This window comes from Pomacea canaliculata, linkage group LG11 (assembly GCF_003073045.1).
Source record: "Pomacea canaliculata isolate SZHN2017 linkage group LG11, ASM307304v1, whole genome shotgun sequence".
Taxonomy (NCBI): domain Eukaryota; kingdom Metazoa; phylum Mollusca; class Gastropoda; order Architaenioglossa; family Ampullariidae; genus Pomacea; species Pomacea canaliculata.
In genome coordinates, this window is record NC_037600.1 from 16821408 (window position 1) to 16835982 (window position 14575).

Consider the following 14575-nt stretch of genomic DNA (forward strand, 5'->3'; position numbering starts at 1 on the left):
TATTGTTCTCACGTGTGCATGTCGTTTGTTTTGCACTGAAGAGCGGTCGGATTCGATGTTTTACGCGACAGTTGTTTAAAAATACAAAAAATATTTTTGCTTTGCCTCTGTGTCGAAAACTACTGTAAACATCTTCCAAATATTTGATTCGCGAATCATATTTGTTTCAGGCAACAAAGATGAACAGAAAAAGAAAGCTGTTTCTGATGTTCATTCTTCTAGTGATTACATATGTTGCCCTTATGACCTACACTAATGGCACAGGTATTCCTCGGCCTTGGTTGTCTTTTCAAACACCACAAACTAAAGGTAAGTATTGAAACGTGTCAGTCTTTGCAAACCTCGCTCTAAACTATCTTTACTAACAGGTTTTGCCTTCAATGAAATACATTTATTCCATGACAAATTGAAAGCAGTTAAACGATTAAAATGTCTAAATGCATTTCACGACATAATAAGAACAAATAACGCTTTAGTAATCAAATAATCCAAAGATGCTCTAAACGAAAGTATATTCCTTGCAGTATTCATTTTGTAAATATATTATACATATTTCAGATGATATTGTCAGTGCGGAATACGACAATGACTTAATCAGCATGTATCTTCAAAGATGGAAAGGTGACTTTGTAAAAGATAAATAACATCTTTATCACGATCATCCATCTCATCCTCCTTATAATCATCTTCCCCATATCGTCGTCATAATCATTAATATGAATGTGCTACTTTGACTTTTGTGACCCATGAACTTTTACAATCGTTTGTGACCTCGTTATTGTTTTCTGTTAGTCCTGATGTTTTATTTTTTAACTCGTACACTCAAACCCACTGAGACATTCCTTCAAGCACGTATTCAAAACGGTGTATTCACACATTCACACAGTCAGAAAGTAGAATAAACCTATGTGATCGGTGCCTGCACACACGTCAACACAAGCATACAGATATACTAACACATGTATGCACACAATCATGCAAACATACGAACAGCAATAAGTATTTAGAAAATAAGACTACATGGATTCTCAATCATGCATAAATAACAATATCAATCTAATTTTTGTTTAGTTTACAAACCTGCCGAAGGATACTTTGCCAACAGGACTTGTGATAATAAAGGTACATTAAGCCGCCATACTTAAGCTTTTAATTTACTATCAAGATCACAAAGAATGAGAAAATATTGTTAAGTAAAATTATGTAAATCCATTTCCGATTTCTTTTTGACTTTGTATGTGGACTATGGCTGCTTTACAGGTACAGACAAAAATTGTTACAAATTTGTTGCGTTTGGTGTCGACAATTTGCAATATTTTGGTGTCCAGTCACTTAATCCCCAGACACTTCATCCCCGACACTTCATCCCCGACACTTCATCCCCTAGACTTTTAATCCCCAGACACTTCATCCCCAGACACTTCATCCCCGACACTTCATCCCCGACACTCAAGAACAATTTTCATATCATATTGTTGAAGAACATTAAATTTACTAACTTATATGAACTTTAACTAATGTTGTAGATGTTCAAATGACGTTGAAGTTAATAGCATGATTTGAATTTGAATTTCAATTAAATTTTTCGCTGACTTCATAATTTTTATAGTTAAGGATTTAGTTTAGGGATTAAGTGTCTGGGGATGAAGTGTCTGGGGATTAAAAGTCTAGGGGATGAAGTGTCGGGGATGAAGTGTCTGGGGATTAAGTGACTGGGAACCCAATATTTTATTGCTCTAATGATACTTTAATAACAATTATCTTATCTAATTTATTAATGCTTAAATGCCTAGGATGGTAAAACATATAATGATTTTAGTGAGGAAAACGACATTTTTAGAAATAGTACTCACATTGAGTTTATGCTTAACATTTAAAGTAGGAGACTTGATGCCTGTGTATAAATGATTTTTATTTAAACGTAATGATATCTACTCAACAAATGAATGGTGAAGATTGTCTCCTCCCTGAGAAAAGGGAACATTTATTGACATGACTCTCATATATAGAGAAATAATCTATTCCTACCTATGTGAAAGTGATCATATGAGGTGTTAGTTCAGGTGTTTGTCTCTCAGATGGCGGACCCTGTGTGGATCCTGCTTGTAACACGACCTTCCTGCCGCCCAGGGCGAGACTACATCGTCTTGTGAGCACCCAGTACAACGTCAGCTCCCGCCATCTTGAGGTGCTGCGCTCCTTGGGGGCCCGGGTGCCGCCCGCCGACCTCGTCTTCCTCACGGCGGCCTCAGAGGACCATTTTGATGAGAGTCAGGGTGTCATCAGGGACCTGCATGAAAAGGTCTTTCCCTGGCTCACCAGCAACACAAACTATTCTTATAACTTGATCTACTATGACCTGGGACTCGCCAACAAAAGCTTGGCTCTGGTAAGATCGGTGTGGTAAACTGTCTTTGATAGTGTTCATAGCCGGTTTGTGTATCAGTCTGTCAGCCTGTCTATCTAACTGTATGTCTCTCTGTCTAAAAGGCATTCTGCTTCTTTTTTCAGCTCACTAAGTACTGCAGATGTCACGTGCTGAGTTTCCCATTCCAGTCGCTACCTGAAGTCTTCAAGAATCTCAGAACGTACCAGTGGAAGCCCGTGCTTATAAAGGTCAGTATCTGTCTCTCCAAGTCTTAAACATTTCCTTTAATACTTCACTGATCGCTATTTGTAGTTATCCGTGTGCATGGAAATAACCCATGTATTGCTGCGTATGTAGGTAATTGACTCTCGAATCCAGCCACAACAGCTGCCGTTTAAAAGGATAATTGTTGTTACTGATGTTCTTTATATTCTTGAGGTCAATAGTTAGCAGCAAATCTTTTGTCATTTCACTCAGTTACACTAATTAGATTCTGCTGAGTTATATTTAAAATATTACATAACAAAATATTTAATTCATTGAATGCTTTATAGATGATCAACTTTTAAAATCACCTACTCGTGAAACTGTATAAACTACAGTCAATGTAAGCTTCTATAAAATCCCTTGTCAAATACTATGGTTTCATACATTAGTAAGGCTCGCATGTTACTGTCTTGGTTGTGTTTGTCTCCCTTACACTACCTCACACAGGCGCACAGCCCGCACTCCAAGCTACTGATGTGGATGGATGCTTCGGTCCGCTTCAAGTCCGGTGATGTCAGCCTCATCATCCAGCGTGTCATGGCCGACGGATTTTTCATTCAACACAACAACTACATGATGCCGAGACACGTGATGCCAGTGATGCTGCAGTATTTTCACACTGAAGCCTGTCTCCTCGCCCCCTTCTATGAGGCGGGAGCAAACTTCTTTGTGGTCAAGAACGAGCCTCTGATGAGCAAAGTTGTACTGGATCCTTGGGTCGCCTGTGCATTTGCCCCGAGATGTGTTTATCCAGGTGATGACTGGAGTAAACTCTTAACATGTCCTTTATACAAACGAGGCTATAGTTTGTGTCACAGGTTTGACCAGGCGGCTCTAGGTGTGATTCTTGTCACACTGTTTGACTTTAAATCGTCACAGCTTGTAGTTCCTGACAACAATATTAATATTTGGAGAGACCACAAAGTAAAGTATTTTCCTGACACCTCTTAAATAATCTTGATTACGAAATTTGTTTATAAAACCTATTAACTATATCCTCCGAAGCAGGAGAATTATTCCCTTCTCTGTTATCTTCGTCGATTTGACTCACTTTCTTACTTTAAAAATGTAGAAAAACTTCTGTACTAAGACTGTACTAAGTACTTATTACGAACCCCTCTTAGAGACGACCCACATATTTTTCAAAGATGCATTTTCCTCCACAACCGGAGTTACAATCGACAGTTTAAGCTCTGTGACCAATTTGTCGCTCCTTGTTGTCTTTTTTTTTTAACAGATGCACGACTCTTAGTTGTGCTTCATGATGATCTTTGGGAGAAGTCACATGCAAATACAAATGAAATATTACATTATTGTTTGTCTATTCCCATATTCTCTCTCTCACTCACTCACACATATGCACAACTCGATTAGATTTTACTCACACAAAGTACATGTACAGCTGCCTACACATATACCAATTAATTATTTTCACATTGTTGTCAACTATAACAGGAAAGCAGACTGTCTTACATCTCGACCATCAAGATTACAATGTAAGAGTTAAGATAAACGGGAAGAAAATATACAAGAAAAGAAATAGTAATCATAAGTCAACATCCTTAGAAGGTATCACTCTAAATGTCACTGAATAAAGGTGAAATCCTATTATAAAATTATAGCTATTTATATTAAATGTGGAATGAAGGAAACTTCTCACCAAAATGACACACATCATATATCACTCCCCTGTAACAGGGAACGGTAGTAAAATGTACCGTTGGTCTCCTGCGTTAAAGAAGGCATATACTGCTCCAGTCTTCTGATATTGCCATTCCATCAGCACCACCCTCTCTTTTTATTCACATGACACCCTGTCCTCTTTTTTTCCAATCATTTTCACTTTTTTTTTCTTCTAATTTATTTATAATTATTGACTATGTTGTTTTCTTAACAGCACTGTTTTTAGAAGATGGGAATGGAGACATCAGGGATTGTTAGAATAACGCGGGTACTACTATTTAAATAAAAGGGGCAATGCCATTAAACTATTACACGAATTGACCAACAATCAGTTCTGTACAGGGTTTTACTTAAGTTTAAAAACGAAATAACGGTAATATAGCTTTTCAAAGAAAATAAACACAACATGTGGCCACGGGATTTTTAGTTATTGTGCAGCGAAACAGTGGAACTATTTCCCTTTCCATATCCGCCACCTACCCTCTATTGAATTCTTTAAACGTGCACTGGAAACGCACCTCTTCATTAAACATTACTCCTAACAACCTTTATCACACCCTTCCTGTTGCTATGTCACTCTCAGCTCTTGTTCTTTTTATTTGGTTTTTTGTGTTTTCTGTATTTGATTTTATTCTTTGTTAATATTATTGTACATTTTTGTAGTTCAAATATTATTTGTTTGTGTTCCTGTTCCTCGTATGCTGTCCATGTTTTGTTCTTGTTCTTTAGCGCTAAGAGCTTGCTCTTTAGGAGTGTGAGTATGAGCTTTACTTTATGGCTACTCTACAACTCTCCTCTCTTAGACAAGCGAGGCACTAAATGTCACACAACTAGTCATTGCTATGTACTTGTTGTTACTCCAAATGATGTAGCGTGCTGTATGTTATCATCATGCACACTTTAGCACAGTGTAAACAAGTACAAACACCCGTTGGTAAGGAAAACCCTAGTGGAACTGCTGGAAATCTGTAAACCAGCTTTTCTCAATAAGGCCACCACCGTACTTGCACACTTCCAACCTTTGTAACTCCCTCAATATGAGGATAAGAACAACTTTTGTCTCAAAACAAAGGTCAGAACCCGTCCAATCAAAACGAAAATGGAAGTTGTAATATCCTAAATTTCCGAGTTAAGACTCATTTCGTCGTGGCGAGTCATATATATATATGTGTGCGTATGATAACTACATATTAAACCCCCGAATTCAGCGCACAACACTCAACATGTATGTAAATGAGCAGATTAGTCACAATCCCCATATAATTTTAATTTTATTAATTTCTAGGTTGGTAGTTGAAGATCTCCACATCCCACCAGTTCGTAAATGTAAGGTAACTGTTTTCTTGTTTTAGTAGCCACGATGTGAAAACAAAATTAATTGATATATGTGTAGGCAATTGTACACATACTTTGTATCATCTCAAACTTTTGCATGTAGGTAACATATGAGAAAGAGGTGTGTGTGTGTGTGTCAAGATGGGAAAATGCACAACATGATCTCATATGTCATTTGATAACATCTGCAAAAAACAAAAAGAACACAAAGAGCAAGTAGTCGCTTTTAAAATACACTTGATTTATTTTACTTGTTCGATGCAGAAAAGCATAAGATAGGATAAATGTTTAGCTAGAAGCAGTGTATTTTAAAATGAACTTAATATTTCTCTTAACAGGTGACTATTGCGAGAAAAGGTCTTTTTTAAAAAAAAAATACTACATCCATATTTGTTGTTGTCGCGTGTCGCATGCTGGCTCAGCCCGAGCCTTAGTTCTGGAGGGGAGGAGGGGGTTGCTGCGTCATTATAATGTGACGCAATTTTGTTTTTTACGTGGGACACGTGAAAAAAAAAAAAATGGAGAGGAGAGGTCATCAGAGGTGAGAAGGAAGTCGATGACGGCTGATTGTAGAAAGTAATGTTTTGAGAGGTTGTTTAGAGAAGGAGGTAAAAACTGTCAGGACGACATTTTTTTTAGGGGAAAAACGTTTTCAGCTCCGACCTCTGTCTTCGGCTCCCTCAGTGCTGACATCCGTTCATCGTTCCTGTCGTGACGGTGGACTGTGCGAGCAATGGATGTAACTGTGGGCAGTGGACCATTGTAGACACAGCGGTCAACGGACTGTGAAGCCCGACTTTGCTCTGGACTGTTGGCGATTGAGAGCACAGCGAGTGGTGGATTGTTTGATCGTTGGACTCCCTTCTGCACAGTTGGCAAACTACAACTTTGTGAGTCGCAAAACTCAGTCAGGGTGATGGACGCACACAAGTGTGTAAGGGACACTATCCTCACCGTCACACTTTGAGGTCGGCGGAAATGACGTCAGGGTTGCCGAACCGAAAGGCGTGGCGCCAGACTTATTGGTCCAAGAGGAAGAGACATTCATCTGGGAGTTAGTTCGTAGTCCGTAGTTCTTTCCTGTAGGGAAGGCCTTTCAGGGTCGGACGGCGAGAGAAAAGGGGAATGTGACTGGGTAAACGTAGATGTCTACCTCTGTCCCCGACCCACAGGGTTTTTTTTTAATTCCCAGACTTGTTTCTCTTATTAATTTTATTTTTTTCATTAAACGTGTACTTGTGTTGTTCTCACGTGTGCGTGTCGTTTGTTTTGCACTGAAGAGCGGTCGGATTCGTTGTTATACGTGACAGTTGTTTAAAAATACAAAAAATATTTTTGCTTTATCTCTGTGTGGGAAACTACTGTAAACATCTTCCAAATATTTGATTCGCGAATCATATTTGTTTCAGGCAACAAAGATGAACAGAAAAACAAAGCTGTTTCTGATGTTCATTCTTCTAGTGATTACATATGTTGCCCTTATGACCTACACTAATGACACAGGTATTCCTCGGCCTTGGTTGTCTTTTCAAACACCACAAACTAAAGGTAAGTATTGAAACGTGTCAGTCTTTGCAAACCTCGCTCTAAACTATCTTTACTAACAGGTTTTGCCTTCAATGAAATACATTTATTCCATGACAAACTGAAATCAGTTAAACGATTAAAATGTCTAAATGCATTTCACGACATAACAAGAACAAATAACGCTTTAGTAATCAAATAATCCAAAGATGCTCTAAACGAAAGTATATTCCTTGCACTATTCATTTTGTAAATATATTATACATATTTCAGATGATATTGTCAGTGCGGAATACGACAATGACTTAATCAGCATGTATCTTCAAAGATGGAAAGGTGACTTTGTAAAAGATAAATAACATCTTTATCACGATCATCCATCTCATCCTCCTTATAATCATCTTCCCCATATCGTCGTCATAATCATTAATATGAATGTGCTACTTTGACTTTTGTGACCCATGAACATTTACAATCGTTTGTGACCTCGTTATTGTTTTCTGTTAGTCCTGATGTTTTATTTTTTAACTCGTACACTCAAACCCACTGAGACATTCATTCAAGCACGTATTCAAAACGGTGTATTCACACATTCACACAGTCAGAAAGTAGAATAAACCTATGTGATCGGTGCCTGCACACACGTCAACACAAGCATACAGATATACAAACACATGTATGCACACAATCATGCAAACATACGAACAGCAATAAGTATTTAGAAAATAAGACTACATGGATTCTCAATCATGCATAAATAACAATATCAATCTAATTTTTGTTTAGTTTACAAAGCTGCCGAAGGACACTTTGCCAACAGGACTTGTGATAATAAAGGTACATTATGCCGCCATACTTAAGCTTTTAATTTACTATCAAGATCCCAAAGAATGAGAAAATATTGTTAAGTAAAATTATGTAAATCCATTTCCGATTTCTTTTTGACTTTGTATATGGACTATGTCTGCTTTACAGGTACAGACAAAAATTGTTACAAATTTGTTGCGTTTGGTGTCGACAATTTGCAATATTTTATTGCTCTAATGATACTTTAATAACAATTATCTTATCTAATTTATTAATGCTTAAATGACTAGGATGGTAAAACATATAATGATTTTAGTGAGGAAAACGACATTTTTAGAAATAGTACTCACATTGAGTTTATGCTTAACATCTAAAGTAGGAGATTTGATGCCTGTGTATAAATGATTTTTATCTAAACTTAATGATATCTACTCAACATATGAATGGTGAAGATTGTCTCCTCCCTGAAAAAAGGGAACATTTATTGACATGACTTTCATATATAGAGAAATAATCTATTCCTACCTATGTAAAAGTGATCATGTGATGTGTTAGTTCAGGTGTTTGTCTCTCAGATCCCGGACCCTGTGTGGATCCTGCTTGTAACACGACCTTCCTTCCGCCAAACAAAAGCACACAGATATACTAACACATGTATGAACACAATGATGCAAACATACGAACAGCAATAAGTAGTTAGAAAATCAGATTACATGAATTCTCAATCTTGCATAACAATATTAATCTCATTTCTTTTTAGTTTACAAAGCTGCCGAAGGACACTTTTACAACAGGACTTGTGATAATCAAGGTACACTATGCCGCCATACGTAAGCTTTTAATTTACTATCAAGATAACCCAGAATGAGAAAATATTGTAAGTAAAATTATTATAAAATTATCATAAAATTATTAGAAAATTATTTAAAAATTATCCTTGGTTTACTTGTACCAACGTTTCCGTGACGCCCCGTGACGCTTTTATTCTTAATCGCTATAAATATTCTCTAAGGCAGACCTGGGGACCTGTCTCTGACCGGCCCGTTTGTGACCTCGTTATTGTTTTCTGTTAGTCCTGATGTTTTATTTTTTAACTCGTACACTTAAGCCCACTCAGACATTCATTCAAGCACGTATTCAAAACGGCGTATTCACACATTTACACATGTATAGAAACAGTCAGAAAGTAGAATAAACCGATGTAATCGGTGCCTGCACACACGTGAACACAAGCATACAGGTATACTAACACATGTATGCACACAATCATGCAAACATACGAACAGCAATAAGTATTTAGAAAATAAGACTACATGGATTCTCAATCTTGCATAAATAACAATATTAATCTAATTTTTCTTTAGTTTACAAAGCTGCTGAAGGACACTTTGCCAACAGGACTTGTAATAATAAAGGTACATTATACCGCCATACGTAAGCTTTTAATTTACTATCAAGATCCCCAAGAATGAGAAAATATTGTAAGTAAAATTATGTAAATCCATTTCCAATTTCTTTTTGACTTTGTATATGGACTATGGCTGCTTTGCAGGTACAGACAAAAATTGTTACAAATTTGTTGCGTTTAGTGTCGACAATGTGCAATATTTTATTGCCCTAATGATACTTTAATAACAATGGCTTTCATTTATAGAAAAATAATCTATTCCTACTTATGTGACAGTTATCGTGTGATGTTTTAGTTCAGGTGTTCGTCTCAGATCCCGGACCCTGTGTGGATCCTGCTTGTAACACGACCTTCCTGCCGCCAAACACAAGCACACAGATATACTAACACATGTATGAACACAATCATGGAAACATACGAACAGCAATTAGTAGTTAGAAAATCAGATTACATGGATTCTCAATCTTGCATAACAATATTAATCTAATTTTTCTTTAGTTTACAAAGCTGCCGAAGGACACTTTTACAACAGGACTTGGGATAATCAAGGTACACTATGCCGCCATACGTAAGCTTTTAATTTACTATCAAGATAACCCAGAATGAGAAAAAATTGTAAGTAAAATTATTATAAAATTATTATAAAATTATTATAAAATTATTATAAAATTATTATAAAATTATTAGAATATTATGCTTGGTTTACTTGTACCAACGTTTCCGTGACGCCCTGATAGACAAATAAAATATTTTATTGCTCAAATGATACTCTAATAACAATTATATTGTCAAATTTATTCATGTTTAAATGCCTAGGATGGTAAAACATATAATGCTTTTAGTGAGGTAAACGACAATCTTAGAAATAGTACTCACATTGAGTTTATGCTTAACATTTAAAGTAGAAGATTTGATGCCTGTATATAAATGATTTTTATTTAACTTTAATGATATCTTCTAAACAAATGACCGGTGCAGCCTGTCTCATCCCTAAAAAAACATAACTTCTATTTACCATAACAACAACATAATGCCACAGGAGTTTTAGTTATTGTATAGCGAAACAATGGAACTCTCTTCCTTTCCATATCCGCCACCTATAAACTATTGAATCCTTTAAACGTGCACTGAAAACGCACCTCTTCCGTAAACATTGCTCCTAACAACCTTTCCCATAATTATAGTCCTTTTTAACACCTTTCACACTTTTTATGTTTACTGTGACTAACCTCCTCGTCTTCCTTATGCAAAATCACGATGCTCTGTACTTTTTTCTTGCTTTCTCTGTACGTTTTCTGTATTTGTTTTGTATTCATTATCAGCACTGTTGTTTCTTCTTTCGTAATCCATATGTTGTTTGTTTTCCTGCCCCTCGCATGTTGCCCATCTCTCGCTTTTATTCTTAATCGCTATAAATATTCTCTAAGGGATGTGAGTAAGCGCTTTACAAATTTCGCATCCATTGTTATTTTTATTGACATGACTTTCATACACAGAGAAATAATCTATGCCTACCTTTGTGACTGTTATCATGTGATGTGTTTGTTCTCGTGTTTATCTCTCAGATGGCGGACCCTGTGTGGATCCTGCTTGTAACACGACCTTCCTGCCGCCCAGGGCGAGACTACAGCGTCTTGTGAGCACCCAGTACAACGTCAGCTCCCGCCATCTTGAGGTGCTGAGCTCCTTGGGGGCCCGGGGGCCGCCCGCCGACCTCGTCTTCCTCACGGCGGCCTCAGAGAATCATTTTGAAGAAAGTCAGGGTGTCATCAGGGAGCTGCATGAAAAGGTCTTTCCCTGGCTCACCAACAACACCAACTATTCTTATAACTTTATCTACTATGACCTGGGACTCGCCAACAAAAGTTTGGCGCTGGTAAGATCGGTGTAGTAAACTGTCTTTGTTAGTGTTCATAGCCGGTTTGTGTATCAGTCTATCAGCCTGTCTATCTAACTGTCTGTCTGCCTAAAAGGCATCCTACATCTTTTTTTCAGCTCACTAAGTACTGCAGATGTCACGTGCTGAGTTTCCCATTCCAGTCGCTACCTGAAGTCTTCAAGAATCTCAAAACGTACCAGTGGAAGCCCGTGATTGTGAAGGTCAGCATCTGTCTCTCCCAGTCTTAAACATATCCTTTAAGACGTCACTAATCGCTATTTTTAGTTATCCGTGTGCACAAAAATAAGCCTTGTATTGCTGCTTATGTAGGTAATTGACTCTCCAATCCAGAAATAACAGCTGCCGTTAAAAAAATAATTGTTGTTACTGATGTTCTTTATATTCTCGAGGTCAATGGTTAGCAGCAAATCTTTTGCCATTTCACTCAGTTACACTAATTAGGTTCTGATGAGTTATATTTAAAATATTACAAAACAAAATATTTCATTCATTGCATGGCTTATAGATTATCAACTGTTAAAATCACCTACTCGTGAAACTGTTTAAACTACAGTCCATGTATGATTCAATAAAATCTCTTGTTAAATAGTGTGGTTTCGACTCTTAACCATGAGTAAGGCTCGCATGTTACTGTCTTGGTTGTTATTGTCTCCCTTACGCTACCTCACACAGGCGCACAGCCCGCACTCCAAGATACTGATGTGGATGGATGCTTCGATCCGCTTCAAGTCCGGGAATGTCAGCCTCGTCATCAAGCGTGTCATGGCCGACGGATTTTTCATGAAACACGCGATCCACATGATGCCAAGACACGTGATGCCAGAGATGCTGCAGTATTTTCACACTGAAGCCTGTCTCCTCGCCCCCTTCTATGAGGCGGCAGCATACTTCTTTGTAGTCAAGAACGAGCCGCTGATGAGCAAAGTTGTACTGGATCCTTGGGTCGCCTGTGCTTTTGCCCCGAGATGTGTTTATCCAGGTGATGACTGGAGAAAACTCTTAGCTTGTCCTAGAGACAAATCAGGCTATAGTTTGTGTCACAGATTTGACCAGGCGGCTCTAGGTGTGATTCTTGTTACATTGTTTGACTTTAAATCGACACAGCTTGCAGTTCCTGTCAACAATGTTTATACTCAGAGAGGCAATAGAGTAAAGTATTTTCCTGACACACTTTAAATAATCTATATTTTCGGAGTTATTTATAAAACCTTTTAAGTATTTTTCTTTAAAGCAGGAGAATATTCTTTTGTGTGATCTTTGTCGATTTGACTTATTTAAAAATTCAATAAAAATTCTGTACTAAGACCGTTCTGATTACGAACCCCTCTTAGCTACGACCCACATATTTTTCAGAGATGCATTTTCCACCACAACCGGAGTTACGATCGACAGTTTAAGCTCTGTTACCAATTTGTCGCTCCTTGTTGTCTTTTTTTAACAGATGCACGACTCTTGGTTGATCTTCATGATGATCTTTGATAGAAGTCACATGCAAATAAAAATGAAATATTAGATTATTGTGTGTCTATTCCCATATTCTCTCTCTCTCTCTCTCACATACACAACTCGATTAGATTTTACCCACACAAAGTACCTGCACAGCTGCCTACACGTATATCAATAATTATTTTCACTTTGTTGTCAACTATTACAGGAAAGCAGACTGTCTTACATCTCGACCGTCAAGATTACAATGTAACAGTTAAGATAAACGGGAAGAAAATATACAAGAAAAGAAATAGTAATCATAAGTCAACATCCCCCTGTTGGATCACCACCTTGCCGCGGTCGGGGGGCTTGCGTGTCTCGATGACCCTAAGAGCTATGCCGACAGGAGCATCAGCTCCTAGCAGGGTCACCCAAGTCGGACAGGTCGAAGGGTAGAGACCAGACAAAGAGTGGTCCATGAGTGCTGAAGTCGGAGGTGGTGGGCCGCAAGGCGCACCCTGAAATAACCACACCACCACGCAAAACTGCCTATGCCACTTGAAGACAGTATTGATAGAAATGGTGCTCGCCCTGTGAAGATCCGCCAGGCAGGTGCAGTGCCGGGCTCCGTGCCTCAAAGGAGCCCACCCTCAGCTACTGGAGGTCCCTTCAACTCATCTCGTGGAGCCAGGGGACGAGGAAGGAAAGCGACTGGCCAGAGTACCACCAAAACCAAGGACAACACCATCAACATCATACATTGGAACGCAGAAGGGGTTGCCAACAAGAAGATAGAACTGGAACAGTTCCTGTACCAGAACAGCATTAACATCTGCTGTATACAGGAAACCCATTTACAAAAAGAAAAGCCCTTCAAGATCAGAGGGTACCAGACATTTAGGAGTGATCGTCAGGGGAGAAAGAAAGGTGGAGTGTTGACCTTAGTCAGAAACAACATGAATGCAAGCGAAACGAAAAGATACATGGATGAGGCAGAATACATAGAAGTCAAGGTCATCATCACAAACAGCGTCCTCCATGTCATCAACTACTACTGCCCCAGTGACAAGATGCTGTCCCTTGACACTATCCAGGTTCCAGACAGCGGCTTCCTCATCGCCGGAGACTTTAACAGCCAGTCCCAGAGTTGGGGATACAACATCCTTGACAAGCGAGGAGAAGATATCGAAACTTGGCAAGACGAGAACCATCTAATCCTTGTCAACGACCCTACAGATCCACCAACCTTCTACTCGCGCCGCTGGCACACAACAACAAAACCAGACCTGGCTCTCTGCACAGACGACATCCACAAGAATTTGAGCAGAACAGTCTTAGACCAGCTGGGAGGAAGTGACCATCGCCCAGTACTCCTTACCATCACAGGAAGTACGACACCTGAACCCCCGCAGCACGCCAGATGGAATCATAAGAAGGCACAGTGGGGGCTGTTCAGAATACGAACAAATGAGCTCACGAAAGACATCAAGGTGGAAGGACTAAACATCAACAACGTCGTCAAAGATTTCAATGCCAGTATCATCAAGGCAGCCAAAGAAACTATCCCACGAGGGGTGCGAAAAGACTACACTCCGTACTGGACAGCAGAACTTCAGAGAGCTCACGATGACCTGACAAAAGCCAGAGAAGAAGCAGAAACCAACCCCAGTTAAGAAAACAACATCAAGCTGCAAGAAACAAATGCCAAACTGCTAAGAACAAAAGTAGAGTGCAAGAGAAGAAGCTGGAGAGAAAAGACAGCAGGGCTGAATATGGAGAGAGACACCACCAAGCTGTGGAGGCTGACCAAGGCACTAAATGATGAGGATAGCAAGGGACAGAAGATCACCCTTGA

At 38.7% G+C, this 14575-nt stretch overlaps 2 protein-coding genes across 2 annotated transcripts in view; both read left to right on the forward strand.

The window, feature by feature from the left end:
- Window positions 1–4750, forward strand: part of LOC112575004 — a 23503-nt gene extending 18753 nt beyond the window's left edge. The window contains exon 9 of the mRNA XM_025256485.1: window positions 3619–4750. The gene's annotated coding sequence lies outside the window, so the exon portion shown is untranslated. The remainder of the gene's footprint in view (window positions 1–3618) is intronic.
- The window catches only part of LOC112575001, a 20509-nt gene extending 7934 nt beyond the window's left edge, over window positions 1–12575 (forward strand). Inside the window, exons 6-7 of the mRNA XM_025256482.1 lie at window positions 11388–11492; window positions 11965–12575. Of these exons, the coding sequence (XP_025112267.1) occupies window positions 11388–11492; window positions 11965–12468 (609 nt within the window). The 3' untranslated portion in view covers window positions 12469–12575. The remainder of the gene's footprint in view (window positions 1–11387; window positions 11493–11964) is intronic.
- Window positions 12576–14575: the final 2000 nt, after the last annotated feature.